The 25,924-nt window shown below is 30.4% G+C and overlaps 4 protein-coding genes across 8 annotated transcripts; 2 read left to right on the top strand and 2 right to left on the bottom strand.

Moving 5' to 3' along the window:
• Nucleotides 1–488: 488 nt before the first annotated feature.
• LOC122570892 (G/T mismatch-specific thymine DNA glycosylase-like) lies at nucleotides 489–4,607 on the top strand. The gene has a single exon (XM_043733833.1). The coding sequence runs from the start codon at nucleotides 3,159–3,161 to the stop codon at nucleotides 4,374–4,376; it is 1,218 nt and encodes a 405-aa protein (XP_043589768.1). The 5' UTR covers nucleotides 489–3,158; the 3' UTR covers nucleotides 4,377–4,607.
• Nucleotides 4,608–4,683: 76 nt separating this feature from the next.
• On the bottom strand, nucleotides 4,684–9,346 carry LOC122570889 (peroxisomal multifunctional enzyme type 2). 2 transcript variants are annotated; one of them, XM_043733828.1, is made up of 16 exons: nucleotides 8,952–9,346; nucleotides 8,733–8,870; nucleotides 8,063–8,215; nucleotides 7,714–7,986; nucleotides 7,522–7,638; nucleotides 7,118–7,248; nucleotides 6,965–7,036; nucleotides 6,832–6,892; nucleotides 6,560–6,723; nucleotides 6,373–6,496; nucleotides 6,117–6,292; nucleotides 5,872–6,048; nucleotides 5,618–5,735; nucleotides 5,318–5,515; nucleotides 5,150–5,247; nucleotides 4,684–5,059 (listed from the first exon to the last, which is right to left on the bottom strand). In XM_043733828.1, the coding sequence occupies exons 1-16, from the start codon at nucleotides 9,010–9,012 to the stop codon at nucleotides 5,033–5,035; spliced, it is 2,088 nt and encodes a 695-aa protein (XP_043589763.1). In that variant the 5' UTR covers nucleotides 9,013–9,346; the 3' UTR covers nucleotides 4,684–5,032. The 2 variants fall into 2 exon arrangements, with proteins under 2 accessions (XP_043589763.1, XP_043589762.1); XM_043733827.1 differs by having other exon boundaries at nucleotides 4,684–5,043; nucleotides 8,952–9,345.
• A 584-nt stretch (nucleotides 9,347–9,930) lies between these two features.
• LOC122570893 (protein lin-7 homolog C) lies at nucleotides 9,931–11,662 on the bottom strand. 3 transcript variants are annotated; one of them, XM_043733835.1, is made up of 6 exons: nucleotides 11,545–11,662; nucleotides 11,412–11,450; nucleotides 11,127–11,168; nucleotides 10,777–10,889; nucleotides 10,433–10,678; nucleotides 9,931–10,341 (listed from the first exon to the last, which is right to left on the bottom strand). In XM_043733835.1, exons 2-6 carry the CDS (start codon nucleotides 11,446–11,448, stop codon nucleotides 10,183–10,185), a joined length of 597 nt encoding a protein of 198 aa, XP_043589770.1. In that variant the 5' UTR covers nucleotides 11,449–11,450; nucleotides 11,545–11,662; the 3' UTR covers nucleotides 9,931–10,182. The 3 variants fall into 3 exon arrangements, with proteins under 3 accessions (XP_043589770.1, XP_043589771.1, XP_043589769.1); XM_043733836.1 differs by having other exon boundaries at nucleotides 11,412–11,468; nucleotides 11,545–11,632; XM_043733834.1 differs by having other exon boundaries at nucleotides 11,541–11,613.
• LOC122570887 (claspin-like) lies at nucleotides 11,548–17,235 on the top strand. Of its 2 annotated transcripts, XM_043733821.1 has the most exons (9): nucleotides 11,548–11,670; nucleotides 11,843–12,016; nucleotides 12,183–13,036; nucleotides 13,104–13,265; nucleotides 13,368–13,573; nucleotides 13,662–16,228; nucleotides 16,317–16,450; nucleotides 16,526–16,738; nucleotides 16,813–17,235. In XM_043733821.1, exons 3-9 carry the CDS (start codon nucleotides 12,344–12,346, stop codon nucleotides 16,972–16,974), a joined length of 4,137 nt encoding a protein of 1,378 aa, XP_043589756.1. In that variant the 5' UTR covers nucleotides 11,548–11,670; nucleotides 11,843–12,016; nucleotides 12,183–12,343; the 3' UTR covers nucleotides 16,975–17,235. The 2 variants fall into 2 exon arrangements, with proteins under 2 accessions (XP_043589756.1, XP_043589757.1); XM_043733822.1 differs by lacking the exons at nucleotides 11,548–11,670; nucleotides 11,843–12,016 and having other exon boundaries at nucleotides 12,031–13,024.
• The last annotated feature ends 8,689 nt before the right edge of the window (nucleotides 17,236–25,924 follow it).

The raw sequence follows: 25,924 nt of genomic DNA, 5'->3' as shown, positions 1-25,924 counted from the left end.
AAAAATTAAAAAATGCACCAAGCGTACACATCAGGCTAGTTCGTTTTCAATTATACGTGTTTAAACGTTATTTTCTCGAAAATGAGGCCTTCAACGGAAACATTTTATTTTACATTTCTGTGTAATGACCTACTGCTTGTTGCATATTTATAGATAACCTGTACTTAGTTAAATTAAAGTATACTTGACAAATTTTCAAACTCAATTTTCTCAGAAACGGAGCGTCACATGGAAAAATTTTATTCCATATTTTCCACTCATCTTTTCACGTAAAATCATTCCCTGTTTGGTTGTACTATGATTACCGGCCTACCCTATATGTAAACCTTTATATATATATACAAAAAAATATTTACATACCACTGTATTTATTATTGGATTTATGTAGCATATATTTATATAGTATATAATATAATTATATATTATATATAATATAAATAATATAATATATATAATTATATATAATATATAATAGTATATTAAGTATATTTATATAGTTGCATATATTTTGCATAAGAATTCAAATACCACATGATTCAAGCTACAAAGATGATCCAAAATTAAATAATGGTAAATTATACAATATTACTTATCTATGAAAGAAAAGCACAGATCACTTGACTGGTGTAAAGATAAGATGTGTTGTGTTTAAATATCGACTATGTTCGCTAGACCGAAAGACTAACACGATTTGGACACAATCGCGAGTTCTGGCAGCTAGATTAACAGATATGCTGTGCAAATATCCACCTAATTATGTGCTACACTATGATCGTACGATACTGTACTCGTTACTCTCTTGGAAAATGTGTCCATTCGCTCTTCGTGCACATGGTTTACGGTTTAAACAAACGAACATAAAATTGGGGAGAGCACATAAAACTGTGGAATAAAAGTGTAATACTTCTACAGTGTATCTGTGGGTCACAGGTACAGATAATTCTTTTATTTTACTAACAATAAAATCGGATATATATATATATATATATCGAATCCAATTTGTAGCATAAAATTATTCAATTTATTAATATATTAATTTGTAATATAAAGATATTTACAATTATATTTTTATGGCTGATAAAAATTGTAATTGTCTTTTCTTACAAAATAACACATGCATAATTCATAGTACAACGGGTATTGTAAAACGGATTATAAACTTTTAAATTTTAGCTATAAACTTAATCGCTTTAAAATATTGACCTACATAAAATGAATGAATACTCGTAAATCCAATTTCATAAAAATCGGATATAAGGAATTATTGATAATATTGTCTAAAAAGAGATATTGTATGTATATATTGGTTATACATTCGAATCAATGTTATATGTTCTATCTATCTATAAAAGAATTACTACGACATAAAATATTATATCCAAATTAGAACTTTTTATCGAAATTTATTTGAATGTAGGCAGCGTTAAGGAAGATAATGAACATATAACACATGCGAAATTTTTCAAATTTAAGCTTGAAATATCTTTTAAAAAATATGATTCTATTTAAAAAATTAGAGCTAATCTTCAGTTCTATAAAACACCTCCACTTCTGTACACACGCATATATATATGCACCACATGATCATTTGAAACCATCTTCTTTTGTCTTTTTTTCTCTGGCATAAAGTTTTTAGTAACTTTTTTCTAGCTTCTATCTTTCCAAAGCTATAGCTTGGCCTAGTTATGTGTATACAGAATTCGGTAAGAAATTGTACGTGAGAATACATTATGTTGCTGTGTAGTGTGTACCTACATACATATTATCTGTACCTCTGCAGATATGTCGCATTATGCACATACCTTACATCCGATTATATGTACAGATATAGGATATGCAGTGGTTGCTGAGTTTAGATAAACCAATGCATTGATTGAATATGCTCGTAAATTCTCTATACCATGAATATTAGTATGTATCCAAATATATTTTGTAAATTTCCTACTAATATATGTAAGAAAGTACATGTAGCAATTCTTGTTTTGACTTTAATAACAATTTACATTTAACAATTAGAATTTAGGAAAGTCGCCTCTATAATTTAAATAGAGCAGATTAAACTCTTCATATATAATGATTCCAGTTTTCACGCAAACTCATTTCATAAATTAACTTCAGCTAACTAAAAAATAAGATTAGCCAATATAAATAAACCTAGATTTATATGCGAATAACACAAATAATAATTAACACGGTTACGGTTTCTGCTTTATGCCTAATAATATTTGTGAATATATGTATCTACGTTCTTCGTTTTAACCGACTTCTTTTCTTCAATATTATATGATCTTAAAAAGAAAGCCTTAAGCTAGAGCTAGAAAAGTACGATCACGTAATAATTCTGAAACCAATATGTATCAATTAAGAATCTCAATTCTTACTGTACCCTACTGTACTTAAAAGGATGTCGCGACAAATATCTCCAGCAGGTAAACGCATTAATTGTAAGTTCATGATCCTTCATACATATATATGGAAAGCATCTTTTTTCAACTTTTAAAGGGAATGTTCTAAATTGTAATTTTCCTCCTTAAAATGTTCGAAACAAACAGCTCCTGCTTTTTGTGAGCTATAATTTCAATAAATTCAGTGCCTCAATCAAGCTACTTTCTTTTCCTTAATATTTTTAGATAAACTAAAAAATAAATATTATATTTTTCTTGTTTTATTCAAGCTTAAACGTCAACATTATCAATTCAAGATTGTCTAATATTTTCTATTTGATAATAAAGCATCATATATAACAAATTGTTGCCTACTTTTGTTGATCAAGTATGTATCTGTAAGCACTTTTGCATGCAACGAAATAATATATTATCAGATACTAGTATTTATTGCTATGTAGCATAACCTGCCTTGAACTTTAGACTGCTAGCCACTGTCGGGATAGTAGAAATCGTATCAGAAGTTGTATTTGCATGAATTATTCGAAGTTGAACCACTAGTGTGTGTTTCGGCGTATTATAGACCTCTGGTAGCAGAGTGACAAGGTTGGCACTACATAAATACTTAACGCTATCTAATATAACTGAAATCAAAACAATGAAAAGAAACATGTCCTCAAATGTCTTCTCAATTAATTTAGAAACATTTTGTCATAACAAGCAAAATGTGTATAATTGATGTTTTGGAAATAACGTAATATTTTTTCTCAATCCATGGTGATAATTTTGTACAGAGCGATGTCTTCGCTTACTTTGAGTAAATTAAAAAAAGTGCCGATAGAGAAGATTGATAAACGGCGAAAAAAAATTAACCGGTTTGATGGATTAACGGAAGAAGAAGTGCAAAAACATACTTTGCCAGATTATTTGGAAATGAATTTAGATATAGTTTTCGTCGGTATAAACCCAAGTTTAATGGCAGCCCATCGTGGTAGATATTACGCTGGTCCAGGTAATCATTTTTATAAACTTCTGCATGAATCAAGACTAACACCTCGGTGTTTAAGTTACGAAGAAGATTATAAACTTCTTCAGTTTAGAATTGGTTTAACAAACATAGTAGCTCGAGCTACAAAGTCTTCTGCTGATTTAAAGCGTACAGAGATCAAAGAGGGTTCTAAAATTGTAGAAGAAAAATTAACACTTTATAAGCCAAAGATTGCTGTTTTCAATGGCAAATGTATCTATGAAGTATTTGCTAATAAAATAGATAATTTCAATTTTGGATTGCAACCAGAAAAAGTTGATGAAACTGCAATTTGGGTCACCCCATCAAGTAGTGCGCGTTGTGCAAATTTTCCAAGAATGACAGACAAATTACATTTCTTTACTTCCTTGAAAAAATATTTGCAGTTCCTAAAGGGAGAAATTAAAGATATTGATATGAAAGAATTCCTGTTCGAAGGAAAATGCAAACAGTTTATTCCACAAACGTCAAAAATGTGGCGGCGAAAAAATATGTCTACATTCCTACATGGAGGAAGAATTGCTAATAAAGATACAATATGTCTAGATACATCTGATGAAAATGTAGCAATAGCACATAGTACAGAATTCATTGTAAAGAAGCTTGAACCTGATAAAAGTGATAAAACTGATAAAATACTTGATACAGATGAATCTGATTCATCACAAAATTTTGAGGCATATATTTCTCAAGATATTGTAAAAACATTTTTTGGAAATGATAGCTCTTCACAAAAAGAACAATCACTAGCTGTAGAGAATATAAAAATCAAACAACCCAACAATCAAGCTATAACCAGTGATATAAAAAAATCTAAACGCCAAACAAACAGGAAGGAGAAAAAGACTGTTAAAAGATTTCCTAACAAACCACTTAGAAGTAAAGATCTTGAAAATAACACTAATGATTTTATAAATTTGATAAAACAAAGACTGATAGAAAAACCAAACAATTTTGATGAATAGATTAAATGTGTTTTAACTTATAACATTAGTTATTAGTAGCATATAATTCAATTATAATATAATTTAATATTAAAATAATTCAATAAAAATAGAAATAGGATACAGATGTATAATATCTCTTGCATGGAAGATTGGCATCTTTATACTTTATATTTTTATGTTTTGTACAAAACTGAAATTGTGGTAATGATAAAATTTTAGGTAATAAAACTTATTATAAAGATATTTAAGATATTATTCTTTATATATATTTACAGAATATTTTTCTTTTTCAATTATTAATCTTGGAAATAATCAAAATTCAGAATAATATGAAATTTAAATTTAATCAAAATTGAATATACAAATAGATATAACCTTTTAGAATATGCAATATAAAACTGTTTTATCAATATTTATATTGTGTTTTATCCCAAACCATATGTATAACTCAGCTCCAAAGCGAATAAAAATTGGTATAAAAATACTTAATAACAAAGACAATTATATATATCTCTCAATATAATAAAAAATATATCGTAATACTAATTAACCAATTATATTAATATTACAATTTTGATCTACTAGCTTTTATGAGTGATGTTAATTTTTGAGTGAGCATGATATTTCCAGTGATTTTTATCTTCCCTCGCATGAACGCCATTTGTGGAGTTAATTTACCTAAAGCCTGTAAACAAAGTAATCCATACATAGTAATTTAAGTGTATTATCATGAATTGTTTATTATATTTATTATATTAATATTATATTATTATAAAGAAACATATATTTACTATTTCCATCATGTCCGCATCCTCAAGAGTTAATGTTGTATCAGGGTTGCCTGATTTTGGATTTCCTCTATATACTTCACCTTTTTTCATATCCAAAGCTTTGGAACAATGAGAAGAATTAATAATAAAGTTCAGGAAATATTAATTAACATAAACAAATGTACTTACTCCATGTTGCTTGAGGCTTTCCTTTCACCAAAATGTGATAAAGAAATATTCCATTGATTTTCTTTACTTGTTCTGAATTTGCTTTTGTGTATTCATCCATCATCTTAAATAATACATCACTTTCAAGAGAATCGCTGCCAGATAAATGATTCATCATTGGTTTCATTGATACCGTGCGTTTCAAATCAACATATCCACCTGCAATCGAAAAATTCAAAGCTTAATACATATAGTAATTATACATACTTAATAATTATATTCCAAAAATTATATCATCAAATATACAAATATGTAACCTACCTGTTAAAACGGGTAGATTCCCTTCTACAGTAGATGTTTGGAAATGTATTCTATTTCCTTCTTGCCACATATTTGTTTGCAATGTTTGTCCAGGAACTACTGGTTTTACGAAACGTGTCTGCAATGTGTATCACGGATATGAATTTACATTAAATATTTATTTATTTAACAATAAGAAGAAGCAAAAAGGTCCAGCAAGTTATTGCACATTTAGTGCATCATAACATTGATTATATAACTACTTATCAACCAACCTTTACAGCCTTAAATAAGTTTTGATCGCCGTTAGCGTAAGTTTGAAGAACATGACGAACAGAAAATCCAAGAGAACATAATCCATGTAAGATTGGTTGTTTGAAACCAGCCATCATTGATACATTTAAATCGATATGCAAGGGATTTCTGTCACCACTTAATCTGTATAATGCAGCCTGTAAATTGAAACATGATATTTTAAGTAAAGATTAGTAGATACATCAAAATTATAATTACCTTTTACCTGATCATGACTTGTTTGTTGAGTAACCGATGCATCTGGTTGTCGATTAGGAGCATCGATAGTTGGTATAATTTTTGAAGATGATCGTTTTCCTTGAAAGCCTCCAGCTCCTGCTATAAATAATATCATTTGCCCTGTAGATAATTTATCTCCATTGCTAGTATCAAATGTTTCACCTGTAAAAATAAATCAAATTTAGTTAATTTCATTTTACATAGAACAAAATATTATTTGTGAAAATGACGAATTAGCATACTTTGCAGCACAAATACAGCACCCTTTTCCTTATCCAATACATCCACAACTTTGAGACGTGTTTCGACCGTAGCTTCCGTTGGTAATTCTTTATGAATTTCGATATATTGCTCCCCATGCAATAACTGAAATTATAATAAATCCATAAAAATACTAATATACCAAAAATATTATATAAAATAAATTACCTTCATTGGATTTAGTTCAACATTTGGTAAAGATTTTTCTAACATGGAGATATCCGTGGCGGACATTGCATCAAACGTAGTATAAAATGTAGGAAATACAGCAAAATTGCTGTCATTTTCGTACAAATAACGAAAGTCAGCTGGTATCTTAACAGAGGCACCAACTAAAGCATATTTTAATTTTGTGATTATGATTGCCAAAAAATAAGAGTAATGATTAATGATAATTAACAATTAATGTAATTATAATTAAAATTGAATAATAATTATACCTCCTAATGCATATAATATAATGTCCCGGTAATTATAAGTATTTCTGAGGACGCCACTACCCTAAGAAAGAAAAATTCAAAATAAAATATAATAATATTTAACTTCCAGTTACAAGATAATTGTTTTAACTACCTCTGATCCAGAATTTTCAGAATTTCTAGATTTCATAGTATCAACTGCAACCATAAATTGTCCTGTTACTTCCTGCAAAATGTAGCAATGTAAAAATATCACAAAGCAACCATTAAAAAATAAACTTTTTATAAAATGGAAAAAAATATGTACTTCAAGAGAATCAAAATGTTTAGCAGTTGACATATCGGTAACAGTCGACCATCTTTTTTCAACATCTTCGGGAGTGACATCGCTAGATAAATCTTGCCTTAATGTCGATCCTGATGAACGAATTACATGGCCTAAAAGTACATATTAATATATCAACTTATTTGTAATAAATAAAGTTCTGAAATAAAGTACTAAAGTAACTGCAAATTTTTTATTATTTATTCTTTTCATGATATTCATATCTTTTTCATTAAAAATATTCATATAAATTAAATATCTCAATTTTAACACACTAGTCACTCTGTTGTTTGTACATCTTTATAAATCACAAAAATAAGTACAAGGGCTACATTGGCATCACTATAGTAGTGAATACATTAAAAACTAGTTAAATCTATACTTACATTTTCCTGCCCAACCTAATGCAGATTCGATAATAGAACCATTTTCCATACATTTTTCATGACACAGCCAAACAACTACAGGGGCTATTAATTCAGGTTTTAATTGTTCAAAGAACTCTAGAAAATAAATAAAAGTAATATTAATACATTCAGATGTAATTTGATATATGTAATGTCAAGCATTGTTTTCACCTGGTGGTAAAATATCTTCTGTTAAACGAGAACCAGCTGTTGGTATTATTACATTTGTATGAATGTTTCTCTTTCTGCCTTCAATAGCTAATGTATTACTCAAACCAATAAGAGCCATTTTTGCTGCGCTATAGTTGGCTTGACCAAAGTTTCCATACAAACCACTGTTGCTTGCTGTCATGATGACTCTGCCATAATTTTGTTTAACAAAATAAGGCCAAGCAGCTTGAGTGACTTTAAATGCTCCTTTTAGATGAACACTTTGTACCAAATCTGAAATTAGATATAAATAATTGTAGTTGCAATCTGGAGAAGTATAAATTAAAGTAACAATATATATCACACATACCCCAATCAGCCTCTGACATTTTAGCAAAAGATCTATCCCTTAAAATTCCAGCATTATTAACAACTACATCTATTCGTCCAAATGCATCAATAGCTGTTTTTACGATTTTTGCCCCATCAAGAACAGAATCATAATTGGCCACTGCTTTTCCACCTATTTACAACATAAACACAAATAATAGTTCCTTCTTCAAGGTTATCTAATATACGTTGAAATCTTTTATCAACTGCGTTTAAAAAGAGAAGTTATACAATAAGGAGAATAATGACAAGATTATATGATATTAATACTTTCTGTCACAGCAATATATAATAGGATAAACTTTCATTTAAAAATTATAATTTTAAGATATGCAGATTTATATTAATAATTTGCAAAATTGTATTGAAAAATTTATAATAAAAATTTATATCAAGAAATAGATATTCACATACATGACTAGATTATGAATATATACATTTTAATTTAAGAATACTAAAATCTACAGAATGCATACAACACATAAAAATACATAAAAATTTATAATATTAGTAGATGAAATAAATTCAGGTTCCATTTTTTAATTATATTCATAGAAATATAAAACTGTATTTAGTTCATCTGCAATCTACTCATACAATTATGAATAGATAATTAAAAGTACTCAAATAAATTCCGAATGTATTGTTACCATTCTTTCTAATTTCATTGACAACTGAGTCTGCACTTTTTGTACTCTTTCCATCACCGTGTCTACTTCCTCCTAAATCATTTACGACAACACTCGCACCCCTTGAAGCAAAAAGTAAGGCGTATGCACGGCCCAAACCTAAGGACAAATCAAAATATCGCAAAACAAAATTGTATATAAGCAAACTAATCTCTAAAAATTGAAAACAAGAATAATTACCTGCTCCAGCTCCGGTTACAATAACTACGCGGTCAACAAAACGTAATTCTGGTCGTTTCATTATGCTAGCTCAAAATTATTTAACTGCTTAAAGTAAACTAGTAAATGATGACTTTATATATAAATTTCTTCCTTCGTAATGAAACAGCAGAATTAAAGGTGGTACAAAGTTCATTGATTTTTAATATATATACCTTTATATACATACATTATAGTATACACACCGTTCTCCAGATCGTGAGATATAAAGTCCAATATATATTATCAACCTCCTCGTTTCTCTGCATTATCATAACATACATATATGAAAATACATATTACATATTATCGTTGCGAAAGTATACATATATATTTATAAGACCCGGTACACACGAGTGACACTTTGACACTGCACTCTCGCTGCGTTCTGCGTCATATAATATCTGCCTTTGATGCTTTTAACTTGTAAAACAACAAAAAATATATAACGCAAGGTCAAAAAGTCATTCATCTGTACTGGGCCCTATTCTTAATAAGAAAACAAAGAAAGGCATATGGTCGTGGGATCGCGTGATAAAATGTCGTTCGTGCGTATTCAGCCTTAATGCATATAATACACTTTTTTAAACGTTGCATTTTTTTAATTAAATGTCTATGACTACTAAAACAAAAAATTGCATAAGATTTATCCGAGATTAGTATTGATTTTATTTAACACCCAATAATGTAAGAGAAAGGTGAAATATAAAATTGTACTTCTATATTCCCAATATTTTTAATAGCATTCACTATTTCTAATATATTTCATAATAGCATATAGTATGTAAAGTATCATCTAATATTATGTAAAATTATTAGGTTTATTTTTTATTTGTTCTGTAGTAGTTATATAACTTCTTCAGAACCTTTAAGATTATAATACAAATGTGGGTATTTTATAAATAAAAGAATTATATCTTGTCGTTTTACTTCATAGCAAATAAATAAAGAAAAAAACTGATTTCACTTTATTTTTCAAGTTTATTTCTTAAAACTATATAACATTCATACACAATATCTTTTTAAAACATATGAAGCAGCGATAGTTGCAATAATTGTAAAGTATTATTAAAATTAAGTCTCATAAATGTCGTGAAAGTTATTGCTTGAATAACTTCATAGTGTACATACGAATAATGAAGTAAACATTTAAATGATATCAATATGTATATGGTCATTGAAAAAAAGTAATGAAATATAACAACTTTTGTTTTTATTGCATATGCTGGCGCCTACGTGCAGCCCTTTGTTTGTCAAATCGTAATTCCATTTCCTCCAGAACACGTGGAGTATATCGCACGACTAGTTTCACAGAATTCTGTGCTTGTTTTAACAGTTCTACTGCTTTTTCGTGGTTTTCTCCTTCCACACACTGAAAAAGTTGTACATTGAACATAGGAAATTAACTATTTGTGTATTAAATTACATAAAGGTACAAAACAAATCATAAAAGCTATATTAACCACTCCATTCACTGAGAGAAGCTGATCGCCGCGTTTTAAGCCACCATGACGATCAGCAACACCACCAGGAATAATTCGTGAAATATAAATTGGCGAATTTTGCTCTTTGCCGCCCATCACATTAAAACCAAGACCTTCCTCGGTTTTTGGTAATTCCACCACTCTTGGATGTGCATGACCCTCGCTTGCTGCAAAAGCAGCAACTGTTGCTTTTGCTGTAGCTGATGCACGAACATCTTGAGATCCCTACAATTATTAATACTAGTATTAAATTTAAATTTTCTGGAGGAAAATCTATTGTTAATTATATAGTCTATAATAACTAATAACTAAATATATCATACCTGAATGTCCACTGTTTCATATACATGTTCGTATACTTCACGAACAGCACTAAGAAAATCACTTTGCAAAACTTTTTGTAAGGCAGCTAATTTTGTTGCAGGTACCTCACCGCCTAAAAGATTTGTGTAGTTAACATACATATACATATTAAAATTACAATTACTAAATGAACATTTATTACAAAATAAAATGACATACATGATCTACATAAGAAAGTAAATTAAACCAAGAACATTATGAAGGAACCAATATGAGGACCTACATCAATAAGGTAATTCTTGCAATAATATTTGACATATAGCTGTCTTATCCTTTATTTTTTGTTACTAAAATACACTTAATCAATTACCTTTTTGTAATTTGTCTAGTAATTCAATAGATCTTTTAACATCTGTAAATAAAAATAAAATGTTTGATTACAGTTCAAATTAATCTAGTTTTGTCATCTTAATCTGTATATTTATTATTTCTCATTTTATATTTTATATTCTAAAGCGAGTATATTTCATCAAGATTATTTAAATTTGAAATAGTCGTCATGTACTAAGCCCAGTTTCTATCTGTTGTAAAATTACACATATTATTTAAATAAATGTATATATTTATTTAAACAACTGTACATGAAGAAATTTACCATTTGCTAAAGTGAGGGGTTCGCCCATCGTAACCATGTCTGAAAATAAATAAAAATCTTAAAAGATACCTTATACAATAGTTATATTTCATTATTGTTGAATGATATACTGTAAATAATTTAGACAACCTACAGATACAGTATTTGCTTCAACTCTGATCGTAACGTAGTCACAAACTATCATAAAAATACGTCAACAATTTGATCTATCGACTATTGACCAACTATAGTCAGCCAAGAATCTACGGTATCTTGAAAGGTATTTAAATGTTTTTTCGTGATTATCTAGTAACTTGACAACATTAAAATAATTCCCTACCAAGAAATAGCGAATTCGCGAATGTAGATGAATCTTGTGATTTCCTTAAATTTTAATTATTATTAAAATAGTTACTAAATATAACTCATTTTATTTAAATAAATTTCGAAAGATGATAGACACATCAATGTAATGTGTAATATTATCCGAATAAAAGGATAAAAAGAGCTAGTATGAAAAACAAAATTCCTGAATGACAAACAACATTGCTGCCATCTGGGACTGGTAATTTAAGATGAAACATCGAATTTAGTTTAGCTCTTTCGCGCCAAATTTGTTGACCATAGTAAGTAGAACCAATAGAACCAGTTAGTAATTGTGTTTTGTGATGAGCTGTAAATAATTTTAATATATTGTGTTCTTGTAAATTTGAGGATGAGGAAAATAATCTCTTTCTCTCTCTTTCTCTCTCTCTCTCTTAACTAAATAATAACAAACAATTATATTTTTAGAGGAAAAATTTAAAAAGGATGACAGCTATTGCATTGTGATTTAATAATTTTACTATAGATAGTAATACATATGTTAAATACAAAGTTGTCATTATAGTAAAAGTTGGTAAAGAAAAGTACAAAAGTTTTAAGAATATAACAAGAAATTAGGAATTTGAACAATGAGTGAAAATAAGGATTTGGATAACAACAATGAATGTCACGTACAACTTGAATTTAGAGAATCTGAAATTACTGAACAATCAGAACAGTACACAGAAGAACAGAAAAACAAATGTTCGGAAATAAAAAACTGTTCTGACATTGAAAAAGAAAATATATTTAATGAAACTTTAAGAAAAGAAAATGAAGAACATGCTCACAAAAATGATAAACATGAAAATGAAACTAATTACTCTGAAAGTAATGTTGACAATAGTGACTTTATATTAAATAAATTTGTAAAAGAAAAAGATTGTGAGTCAAAGCAAAAAAATGATGAACCCAAAAGTCAAGTTAATAATAATTCTGACATCAATACTGACATGCTTAATAGAAGCATAAAAGATAAAGATAAAACACCTAACCAAAAAGATGATAAACTTAAAAACAACAATATTCATAGTAGATTATTCAGCATAATAGATAGTGACTCAGAAGAAGAAAATATATTTACTTCTAAATCCAAGAAGAAAAATGTTATAGATGATGAAGATAAAATTTCTAATTCTAAGCACGACAATATGTCCACGAAGAATTTAAATAAAAGCAGTACTGTGAAACTAATTGACAGTGATTCTGATGATACATCTAATACTATTCGTGTTATTGATACTGAGAAAACTACTTCAAATGGGGTAAAGGTTGTAAATAATGTGAGTAATAATTATAACAAATATATAATTCAATTATTAAGTAATTATTTAATCACATGTTCCACAGATAAAAGGCAGGCTTCAAGATCTAGTAGATTTAGAATCAGATGAAGAAAGAGAAGAATTAGACGAAGAAAGAGAAGAATTAGACGAACCATCAAGTCCTGTAAGACAAAGTAAAACAACTGAAAAACATAAAAAAAAAGATCCTAAACTTAAACTAAGGAAAGTAAGTTGTTGAAAGGTTTTAGTGATTAAATTGTATATATATAAAATCTTACTCTGCACATGTTAGATAGTTAAAATTAGTAAAAATAATATTGTATTCCAGGTTTCATTAAGAGCTTCTAAAGAAGAAGCTATGAAACAAATACAAAGTGAAACTCAACGTTTAGTACGAGAAACAGAAATTTCATTGCCATATCATAATCCAAAACAACGAACAATACAAGAATTTCTAGAAAGAAGGAAGGTAATTTCATCTTTTCCAGTACCTACAGTGGCATCTAAACTGAAAGAGTTTTCTGGTATTGTTAGGTAAGCATTTCTAAAATTTAATGTTGAATATTATTACGTTTTCATTGAACATAATAATGAAGATAATGACAATATTTTTATCAAACAGTGAAATTTTGAAGGAAAAAGAGAAAGAAGCAGAAATATTTTATAAATCTTCTGATTCAGAAGAAGAGAGTACAGAAAATAATAAAGAAAACGCAGATAAAGGGCATATAAACATACAATGTACAGAAAATGTTAAAAAAGATAATGTTTCGCGAAAGTTATTTGATGATAATTCATTTACTACAGAAAATAATGAAGAAGAAGATAATACAAACACAATGGAAGGAGAGAATGAAACTTTAGCAGAAGCAGAAGACATTGAATGTAATAAGATAATAGCAAATAATGGGACAGAAAATAATGCAACTAATTCAGTACAAACAATAGAAACACATTGTAAATCTAGTATAGAGGATAAGACTGAAGCAAAAATTTCAGAAACAGTTACAAATGAAAAAACAGATGGTTTATTACAAAAAGATATAAGTCAAAATGAGCACAAGGGAAAAAGCATATGCATTGATAATGATGAACATAGTTTAGAAATTCTAAATGATAATGCGAAAATTGCAAAAGATCCTTTTGGAATAGCTACGAATGAATCTGATGAATATGATGAATATGATTTTCCACCGCTCAACTTGGATGACTTAGATGACTTGGATTCACCAAATAGAATAAAACATTTACAGAATATAAGAAGTTTAAAACCTAAATTACGAGGTATTCCGGGGCAGATTATCGACTTGGCAGATGATATTACATCAGCTAAGAAAGGAATACATGGTTTGATAAATCGATTTGTAAAAAAGCATTCTAAACCCGATCGACCTGTTAAAAATATATCTAAAATTACAACAACACAAATAAAAGAAACTCCAAATGGTGGACTATCAATCATTAAAGAAACGCTCCCATATAGATTACCATACATAGAAAGTAAAGATCCTAAATTAGAGAAACCTGGTGCAAAATTAATACGCTTAAAAGAAGAGTTGAAACGTAGAATGGCAATAAAACGCAACGAAGAGTGGAAACAGAGAGAACAAGAAATGAAAGAACAAGAAATAGAGTGGAACGAATCTATAAATGAAGAAGATACTTTTAATGAACCATGTTCCCCAAATATAGAACCTCATATAAGCGAGGAGGATGACGTAGAAGAAGATGATGTATATACAAAAATAGAAAAAAAGAAAAAGAAAAAAAGTGCCTTTATAGAAGATGAAGCTGAAGTCAGTGAGGATGAAATAAACGATAGCGATGAAATCGAAGATGAGGATGAGGATGAAGGTGAACATGAAGTACAAGAAAGTTCGGAGGAAGATGAAAAATCTGAAAGACTTGATTCGGAAAATGAAAATGAGAATAGTACTTGTGATAGCAATGATGTACCTGCAAAATGTAAAACGTTTAAGAGGATTGTAAAACCAGTAGAAGATGATTCAAAATCTTCGGTTATTGAAAATGATAAAAATAGTAAAGAACAGCCAACTTCTTTTTCTCAAATTAAATTAGATGATATATTTGGTAAAAGCATTAAAGAAAATGAGTTAAGCAATAATGAAAGTATTCCAGTATCTCAAGTATATGTAGGAAGTGATCCAAAATATCAAATAAACCAAACACCACAATCTAAAAGCAACTCCTTTGATTTCATTTCTCCTATAACACAATTAACTGCATTAAATGTACACTTGGAGGAAGATAAAGAGTTAGCAACAGAAGAGAAATTGTTGTTTATTAATCCTTCTTTGACAGAAGTTATACAAACTCCAGAATCGCCTCAAACAAAACGAGGCGTGTCACAAAAGAAATTATTTGCCGTTCAAGGTGACGTACTGGATGAAGAACTTATGGAAATCTCTTCAGGTAAATTTCCAGAAGATAAGATTCAATTGAATTTTGCAAAAGAACCTAATGTGAGCGAATCACAATTACTAGAATTATGTTCCGGAACATTTAGTTCTCAATCAAATAATGATAAAGAGTCAATTGATATCACACACAGAATACTTCAGAGAACACAAACACCCAATGAAAAAGATTCATCAACTATTGAAACAGATGAAAAAAATAGTCAACACTTAAGGAAGGAAACACCACCTTGGAACAAGTTACGCATTTTATCTTCTGATGAAGATGATTCAGTTGAAGAAGAAATGAAGATGCGATTGAAAAAAGTTAGGAAGTTAAATGTATCTGACGACGAACAAGAAAATAGTTCTGCAGTAAGCAGTAATAATGAAGAAGAAGAAGAAGAAGAAGAAGAAGAAGATGAAAAATTTGTAGATTATGACTCAGAGGAAAACGAAGTCGTTGTTCCAAAGAAAGAAATAAGACAATATGCAGCTAAATTTTTTGAAGAAGAAGCCGAGCTTAGTGAAAGTGATTGTGATGTATCTACGGACGAAGATGAACAAGATCTGGATAAATTGGAATTAGAAGATGGAGACAATGAAGAAATTGATGAAACACAAGTTAAGAATCAACTAGGAAAACTTCATATGAAACAAATGTTGGATGAAGATAAAAAAGAAGTAAGAATGCTTCAAGAGATGCTATTCGAGGATGGAGATCTGTTCAGTGAAAGCACACGCGAGAGGAAATTCAGATGGAGAAATATAGGTATCTAAAAAACCTAAATCCATCTTTATTTCTTTGTATCAATTTACATCAATGATAGTAATTATTAGTCTTCTATTCTTTCTTTCAGGCAAGCAAGATGACAACAATGACGTTCAACTATTAGAAGGTAAAGACGGTTGGGTAGACGTATCTGATGACGAAGATCAAGAAAAGTGGCGTAAGATAAGATTCGAAAGAGAGGCATTTTTGGCAGCAAACGCGGTAAGATAATCAAATTAGAAAATTTGTGATCATTTAGAATCGTATCTTCTTATTTGATATATTGTCAATTTGCAGAAAAATATAGACACCGAAATCGAAAATGAATTAAATAGCAGTCAAATATTTAAGTTTGGTTTGAAGATTTTAAAGAAAAGACGAATTAACGAATTAGAAAAAGAAAATACGTTGGTAGAAGCACTTGATTCGAAAACGAAACCAAAAGTATCTCATACTGTTGCGGAAATGTTAAACACTTCAAGATTGGATGGAACATCGCGTACGATATATGTAAGTTTTTTAAAAACATGTTCACTGACAACTAGAATACATAGAGGTGATTATAATTTATATAAATTTTCTAGAATGTCATGCAAAAACGTTCGTTTCTTGCCAGAGGAGAAGAAGCGTTAACGCGTTTAGCTACTTTAGCCAAACGAAATAAAGGACCACTCTCATCAATAAAGGCAAAAAATTTTGTATTTACGAATATTGATTCGATAAATGATAATGCCTCAAACAAATGAAATCGTAAAAATAGAATTAATAGTTTATTAACTTAATGTTTATTTTTATATATACACATATATGTAACTAATAGATAAGTAATATGCAGACTGTTATAAAGATTTGTATAATTTTATTATATATTTGTTTTTTTCTATATGTATAAACATATTTTTAGAAATAAAGAAATATTTGTTACGAAACTAAAATATTAATCATGTTACGTAATAGTAGACAGGGTAATAGAAATAAGATTAACTGAAGACTGATAAATGTGATGGAATTTCGATAATATTTTTGATAAATAAATAATTACAAATAAACAAATATAATACAATTTTTACAGTAAACCCATTAACTAGTTCTCGATACAGGACAAATACTTTCTTTAAGAGGATTTGTTTAATTTGTTTAATTAAAGCATAATTGTTTAATTTGATATTTTAATTGCTTACTACGTCGAAAAAGAAATATATAAAAGTGAAAAAGTTTGACGTTAAAATTGCACATGTCTATATATGTATTTAAAAAAAAACATTGCTAAAAAGAGATAGAACAATATATCAAATGTTTGTTTAATGTAATTCAAGCCAATAATGTGCCTCCATGCCTAGGGCAACTTTCTCATACAGTATGAAACATACAGTCTGTTCATCTAAATCGTTTCGTTTCAAAGGGATATTTAGTTGACATCATAGACATTTATTTTACTTCCCAATTTTTGTACCGACGACATATCGATGACATCTATTTAATTTGCTTTTTTTACCAAAGAATTTTGATCTATGTTTATATTTCTTCATTTTGCCGTATTTTTATTTCAATATTTTGTTTAAATATAAAAAGTATTTGATATAAAAAAGACATAAATCGATCAAAAATTCTAAAAATCTGAAACAAAATCGTAATGTTCAATAATACAATCTTGTAAATAATTATGTAGAAATAAATTGAAAATAGAAAGCATAATTGATCACAGCATAAAATGATAAAATACAAATCGTAAACAACTTAGTAGGTAATATTAAATTCACAGAATCATTTATCACAATTTTCTGTCAAAACTAAAATACCTAATTGAATAATTAACACGTAATATTTCATATCGTCATTATCATTTGCTTCGCAATATAATAATCATGAACATAAATTTATAAATCGGTAATATAGGAATTCATTTCTGTATAACCTTTACAAACTACAATAACTTAATATTAATTGTCCGAATTCACAGTTTTATTTATCAATCTTTTCTATCGAGATTATAAACATTAAAAATATTCTAAATAACAAAACATTCCAATATAATACATATTTTCTTACAAATAAAAAATTACAGAACAATTATATTATCATCAGAGAAAACTACCAAACCGCTGAAATGGAAAACCATTTGTAATCCTCAAAACTATCTTTTCAACTACTACTTTTCTTACAAACAAAATATTACAGAGCAATCATTAGCATCTGAGAAAGCCAGTAATTTCTTGAACGCGAAAAATCCTCGCATTCGTAATCCTGAAAATTCTCCACTTCTTTACTTACCGAGCAGCTACTTTATATTTCCGCTCTTCTCTGTTTAAAAAGGGGCCGTAAAAAACAGCTAAATAAACGGAGGAAGAAAACTAAACGCAAATGAAAAACGAATGAAAAGGAAAATGCACGAGCGACTGCGCTGAAATGGCAGGTGGACTTTTTCCAAAAAGGGAAACAAAGATACTTATATATATTTTAAGCGTATAAAGTAAGCAGGGAAGAAGATCACATATAGAGCCGAACCGCAGAGTAACGGGTGCTGAGCGTCGAAGCAAGAGGATGGAGGATGTAGTTCGAGGCGAGGCAAGAGCGCTGCGCTGAGAACTCGGGATAAGGGTGGCTTGTTGCGTAAGCCGATTACAGCATCACGGCAGTCAGTGGTGCCTCGTGCGGCGGCCTGCTGTTCATGTTGCTATTGGTGCACAGAACGCGGATATGCCGGGCAGAGACATTAAAATCGCATCAAATATGTAGAGCCGTCCTCTCGCCCCTTCCATACCGGCGGATGCGGGAGCCACTCGTCGACATCCGTGCAGGCAAAAAGGTTGCCTGTCCTGGAAGTCGCTTTACTCTCCTTTCCTCTCCTTTCCTCCTCCTCCTCCTCTTCCTCCTTCTTCGTCCCTCCTACACTTTACTCTACACGTGTTTTGAGGACACTCGCATATTAGGTTAGGAATACAGTATATGAATTTATGGAAGAAAATACTTCAGAAAAGATTTTGTCGATTTTCTTTTGAGAGATTTAAAGTTGTTGTTAATGTAAAGAGGACTGGATGTATATTTTATGAAGTGCAGGTCAATGTTTTAAGAGGTTGTAGAAACTGGTTACATATTAGATTTGGATGATTTTGTAGGTAGGAAGAATTGGTTGGCTAATGTGATATTAATTTTTTATGGTAATACGTCGAACTGGAATTGGTATTGTATTTTATTGCATTCTATTGGTTCCTAACGCGTAAAACATAATATTTTGTATTATATATTAATCGTTCTAAAAATACGAAGTATGAAGATCTTTGGAAAGTAGTTTATTGAATATGAACATGAAAGTGTTCTTTTGTACAGACTTGGATTAATTACACAATTGGTTGAGTCGATCGAGCGTAAGGGGAAATATGACTACACAAGATATTTTACTCTTTTCCCTCATATATAAGTAAAAATAAGAAAAGAATGTTAGATAAACAGAAATTTATGAACGCTTCATTAAAAAGGTACGTGAGAAACACGAGTTTTTTGTTAGAGAACGTCATGATAAATTGAGGCTCTTTATTACTTGGCAAAGTTGGGCAGATAAAGTGTTCAGGCTAAAAAATAATTGTTAACTTCTGTTATACGCAACGTCTCAGTCTAATGTACATATTAATTTTTCGATCGGACGTGGCCGAATAGCAAGACTTTCTGAAATTCATACTTGAATATTCCAAGATACAGGATAATGGCTTTTCAGCTTATCCTTACAATATTTCAACGTCTACTTATATCATCGACATTTATTTAACGTAGAACGCGTTAGAACGGACCAATTGTGTCTATATAAATTAAATGAACAAAATGCTTGAATTCTTTTAGAAAAATGATGAAACACAGTATATGATCCAAAGTAAACAGTGTTATAGAAGTGAGTAACGGGAAATGTTGAACTATTATCAAGCAGATTTTCGCGTATAGGGTAACCCATTCCATTCGGGTATCTGTATGTGTGAGCAGAATATGGAGAAGCGAGGTTTTAGCGCTCTGTAATTCGAGTATCGAACGCGTCACGGTGTTTTCAGACGTTCATGCATACGTAGTCGGAAGCGGAGAGTGCAACACGTGGTAAAATGTTTCACGGAGTATCAAATAATCATGGCAAATCCGTATCGACCGACTTATTCCACGTTAATACCTATATTTTATGGCTACTACCGCAAGCGGTATTAGTCCACGCGATGTTTGCACGTAATAATGGATCATTTGCCATTTGTTTTCGTACCTTCAGCCAATAGAATGATTGCGTCCGGCATGAAATTTTGAAACTTATCCCCCCGTGCAAATACGCGATCGATTCGCGTGTTTTCAATGTTTTCGTATAAATTTTCATGTATGTTTTCATATAAACATTGGCATGAAGAATGATATCGCACGGATGCTGGTTTCCATCGTTTATTCTTAACACGTTGACTGCCAGACGAATTTTCCATGGTTTGCCCAAGGCGCCCACGTGAACTTTTCGTTATGCGATGCATATCACGTTGAAATATTATTTGCATCAAATAAAATGAATTATAAAATCATGCTTGAAGCATTTTTCGTGGTGAGGGCCACCGATGACCCCCACGGCGTTGTAGACAATTATTACGATTGTCCGTTTTTCAACCAATCGTGCTATGTACTTTTAATATTTGCTGCGTCGCCGGTCACCGGTGGCCCCCACGCCGCTATAGCCAAATCGAGTGCCGGTCACCGGTGACCCCCACGGCAGTCAACGTGTTAACTAAGAAACATTTAATACTTTGATTGCCACGGTGGCCACTGGTGACCGGAGCGCTTGAACTTCTTACAATTGTAAAAATTGAATGAAAATTGATAGTTAGGGCAATTTGAATATATAAATAGAAGATAATTTGAAATAAAAAGTGCCCCATTGAACGATTAAACATTTTCATTAGAACATCGATAAAAAGAAATGAGAATAAATCTTGCATCTAACGGTGCACTGTGTTAAAACACTTTAAATATAAATGTGGCTCATCGATACAATCTGGTGGTCACCTTTCTGGTCCGATTTTTAGCAATTTTTCATTCTAACTGTTTAACATTTTTGTTGAGAATTTTGGACCTTAGCAGCCGAAATAATGGTATAGGAGCACTATATTTACACTTAGAATTTATATTAGAATAGTTGTATAGTTATTTGATAAACGATTTCAAAGATATTCATCGATACGCACTTGCACGCGTCTCAGCATTTTCTTTGTCTCACCTTCTTCCATACCAGACTGTTAACCGACTGAACAGTTCACATTCCTTTGTTTTCGCCGCGCACACACATACTTCCGCACATTGATATTCACATACATGTATCACTACTACGTAGCTAATCTAGTCTAGCGCATAAAATTATACATATCTCAATAATTTTGTTTATAGCACTCTCTGCAAAATTTTCGTGCCAGGTACGCCTGCCCTTCTTTCTTCTGCATTTCGTGTCGTACAGTTAGAAGTGTGAACATACCTTACTATTATATATAGAATGAGCAAATACTGTTTACCAATATCTTCCACACGTATCAACAATATATTCTACACGTTTTGCTTACGGCGAAATAACGAATGCGAATGGTTTGTTGAAATAAACGAAGCCTTCTTATAATATGTCGCTATCAACTGTTATCAAGGCGCCACGGTGGTCATCAATAAGATAAACGGCCCATTGGGGAAGAATGTTGTCTTACATCGTCAATTTATTATTATTTTGCCATTATATTCTTTGAATAATAAAAATACTCTCGTGACGTCCTCAGTGAAACATGTGATTTCGACCTGGCAGAGAAAGTGTTTTTAAAGGATGAACGAAATGGGATGAAGTGGAAAGCAAATGGAAAAGAACGTTTGAACTAGTTATGTTGTCTTAAAGCATCGATAAATAAATTGTTGATAGAAGCTAGGTTTTGAACATGAACCATTTGAACGCTACTTCGACGCTTACCATCTTCGCAAATTTAGAGGCAGAATAAATGCGAAAAATATATTGTTTTATTGATCAATTATATTCATTTGGCAGATTAATTAGTAGTTAATTAGATAGTTTGAAAAGCTAAAATGAATTATTCTCACACTCACAATTTGCAACTTCCTACTGGTAGGTATAAGTTTGAATATTCTGTGCATTTTTATATATTATATGTATTTTGTGATGTTTAAAATTCTTTTCTTTTTTATCGCGGAAAAATCAGCAGTCTTTGTAACGATGAGATTAGAAGAATGAGTTGTCCACGTTGCGTGGAAAATGAATCGCGCGGCGAAGTGTTACGAGAGCATTAAAGATTATAGGGAATAAATGAAATGAGAGAAGTAACACAGAGATATGTTTCGTTTCAAACAAATTACAGATATAAAAATATTGATTATTTCATCGGTATAATTTTGGAATTGTTTTATAAGCAGATTTACCTATCAATTTTAAATAACGATGGGATTCAAATTTTATTCAATATTTATACGCTTCGCCAACAAAATCTTCGTAAAAAAATAACATTTATACATAGTTCATTACCAGAGTTTGGAATTTTTTCCAAATGATAAATGTAAGTAGGTAATTTCTTTACGCAAAATCGAGTAATTCTATCCTTAAGAAAAAAAAAAAAAAACAAAAACAAAAAAGGATAACAGAACAAATTATATTTAAAGTACAACAACCCATTCCTTGTTTTTCATTTTTTTATGTATTTCACACTCCTCTCGCATGGGCTAATCCCATACCTAATCATAATTACTAGAAAATAATGATACTATATTTTTAACAAAAAAAAAAAAAGAAGAAACGAAAATAAAAACCCTTCAGTTCATTCTCATTGTCAAAAATTGACAAAAATGATAAAATATCTGGACTCTCTGTCTTTGAAGTTTATCTTCAATCGATAAACAATGAACAATTATTAACTATATTACAGCATCAACATCTGAAATACGTAGCTATACATAAAAAGCGAAATAAAAGTGGCGGCAGCCAGTGATTCCGTGACCGCATCGTAATCTCTTGATCTTCTTACTAAATTAGCTGCGGAGTATGTTCAATTAATCGTCATAAATAATTTTACGTCGCTGATGGATTCACCATGTAACGAGGCCGCGTTTCCATGTCGACGTCAATGGACTTACGTGTGAACGTGTAGAGGCTTCAGCCGATTTCGTCAGTTAATCCTCACCCTTGGGAAACGTTCAGGCCGGACAATCGGCCACTGTAATTGCACAAGAGCCAGTTGAGGTCTCGTCAAGACGTTCGCCAGATCGACGACAATCAACAATCAACGAAATCGCCGTAAAGTTGTTGTCCTTATCGATGGATAATTTTGACGATTAATTCGTTCGATCGTTTGAACGTTTCTTTCACGTTTTAACGTTTCCTAAGTTTTATGAAATTGATTCTTCTGTTCGTTTCTAATTTTCGCAGTTTAAACGCGTCCCTCGTGCCACAAGTTGACTCAATGGCAAAGCATCGGTGAAATGAGAAAATGAATAATTAATTTTGGTCTTTGTCGCTCGCGGCCAGTCACGCTAAATTGTCTTTCACAGATAACGAGTTTCATTGACACGTCGAAGTGAAAAAGTTTCGGAAATATCGTTCTACAAATGGCCGAATAATATTAGGTTGCCCTCGGAAAGTTCGTTGCGATTTTTGAGGAATTTGGTCGGCACGAAAGATCATATTGAAAAGTTTCTCGCCGAAAAACCTGAGAGGTTCTGGAAGCATGAAATATTCAAGTTGCGTGAAAGATGGAGAAAGGTTGTGGGAGAAAATGGCACCTATGTAATTCGATAAATGTATATCGAATCGAAATGTATTAAATTTGAATCGGGTTATTCGATTTTAGGTTTCTTCATTTCAATGCGTATTTACAAATGCCATTAATAATTTCTATCGCACAAGATAGAGAATAGAGATAAGAATGACGAACTCAAAAAGTGTCGTGAATGGTCCACTATGTAGGTGCAATAATTTATCTGAATTTGTTAATGGCATCTAGCGTCGAACAAATTTTTCATTGCAAATTTTAGACATCCTATATCGTTAATTTTTCAAAATGTATAGTTTCCCATTCATAATTCTCTTAATTTTACAGCAACCTATGCAGCAGGTCGGTACCTATTATTTAGATATTAGGTTGTCCGGAAAGTGCCTTTCTTTCGCAAACGTATTTTTTATAACAGTGCACCTTCATACAAACGTGAAACCAAGTCTGTGAAATGTCACGGTGTTTGTCTCAACAAAACAAAATGGATCGTACGTAATTCGACAAAATAATATAAAACAAAAAACGTTGTGCGTCTATTATTTCCTCATAAAACGAAAGAAACTTTTCCGACAATCTAATACTATGCGTAAGCATACTGAATGAAACTTGGTTTTTTAATATATCAAAATTTATTAATGTAAAAGTTTGTAATTATTTCAGCTATTTAAAAAATCAGAGCCACTAAATTTTCAGCTTGGTGTAACGTGCGTAGGTCTCATTTCCTAACTTCACCTTTCATTTGCATATTGGGTCGTTTTCGACCAATGTTTCAAGTAATTTCTCATTTTCTCCATATCTTTGTTTAAAATTTTGGTCTGCTTAAAAAAGTTAAGGTAACATAATATAATATAGGTATTGATAAAAACTATTGGATGATGTCCTAGAAACTTGGAAGAATATTCAAGAATTTTGAGACTTTAAAATATGGAAACCTGAAAAGGACCGCATGTTAACAAAACACAAAGGATATAACCTAACAAACACGATGATGGTATCCCGCTGGGGGTAGCCACCCACATGATAATCAAACAGCTAAAAAATTCTACCAAATGTCCAAATTGGACAAATTGTGAATGTAAAGAATTAAATAAAAAAAAAAGAAAAAAATATTAACAAAAAGAAGGTTGCAGACGGATCTACTAATTACTTAACAGTCACATAACAATACCAATCACACAACAATCTATCTAATTTCAACATTCTAGTAACTATATCTAACATTCTAACATTCTAATATCCTACAACATTCTAACATTCCGATATTCTATAACGTTTTAACATTTTAATATTTCATAACATTCTAACATTCCGATATTTTATAACGTTTTAACATTCTAATATCCTATAACATTCTAACATTCCGATATTCAATAACGTTTTAACTTTCCGATATTCTATAACATTTTAACATTCTAATATCTTATAACATTCTAACATTCCGATATTTTATAACGTTTTAACATTCTAATATCCTATAACATTCTAACATTCCGATATTTTATAACGTTTTAACATTCTAATATCCTATAACATTCTAACATTCTGATATTTTATAACGTTTTAACATCCTAATATCCTATAAAATTCTAATCTTCTAACATTCTACGACATTCCAACATACTAATATTCCGTACATTCTAACATTCTAACCTTCTAATACCATCTAACATACTACGACATTCTAACATACTAGTATTCCATAACATTCTACATACTAATGTCATACAGCATCCTTACATTCTCGTATTCAACGCTATAACATTCTAACCTTTTAACATTCTACGACATTCCAACATACTAATATTCCGTAACTCTAATATTCCGTAACATTCTAACATTCTAACCTTCCAATACCATCTAACATACTAGTATTCCATGACATTCTACATACTAATGTCATACAGCATCCTTACATTCTCGTATTCAACGCTATAAC

Source organism: Bombus pyrosoma, linkage group LG9 (assembly GCF_014825855.1).
Source record: "Bombus pyrosoma isolate SC7728 linkage group LG9, ASM1482585v1, whole genome shotgun sequence".
Lineage (NCBI taxonomy): Eukaryota > Metazoa > Arthropoda > Insecta > Hymenoptera > Apidae > Bombus > Bombus pyrosoma.
This window is presented reverse-complemented; position numbering and strand designations above follow the sequence as displayed.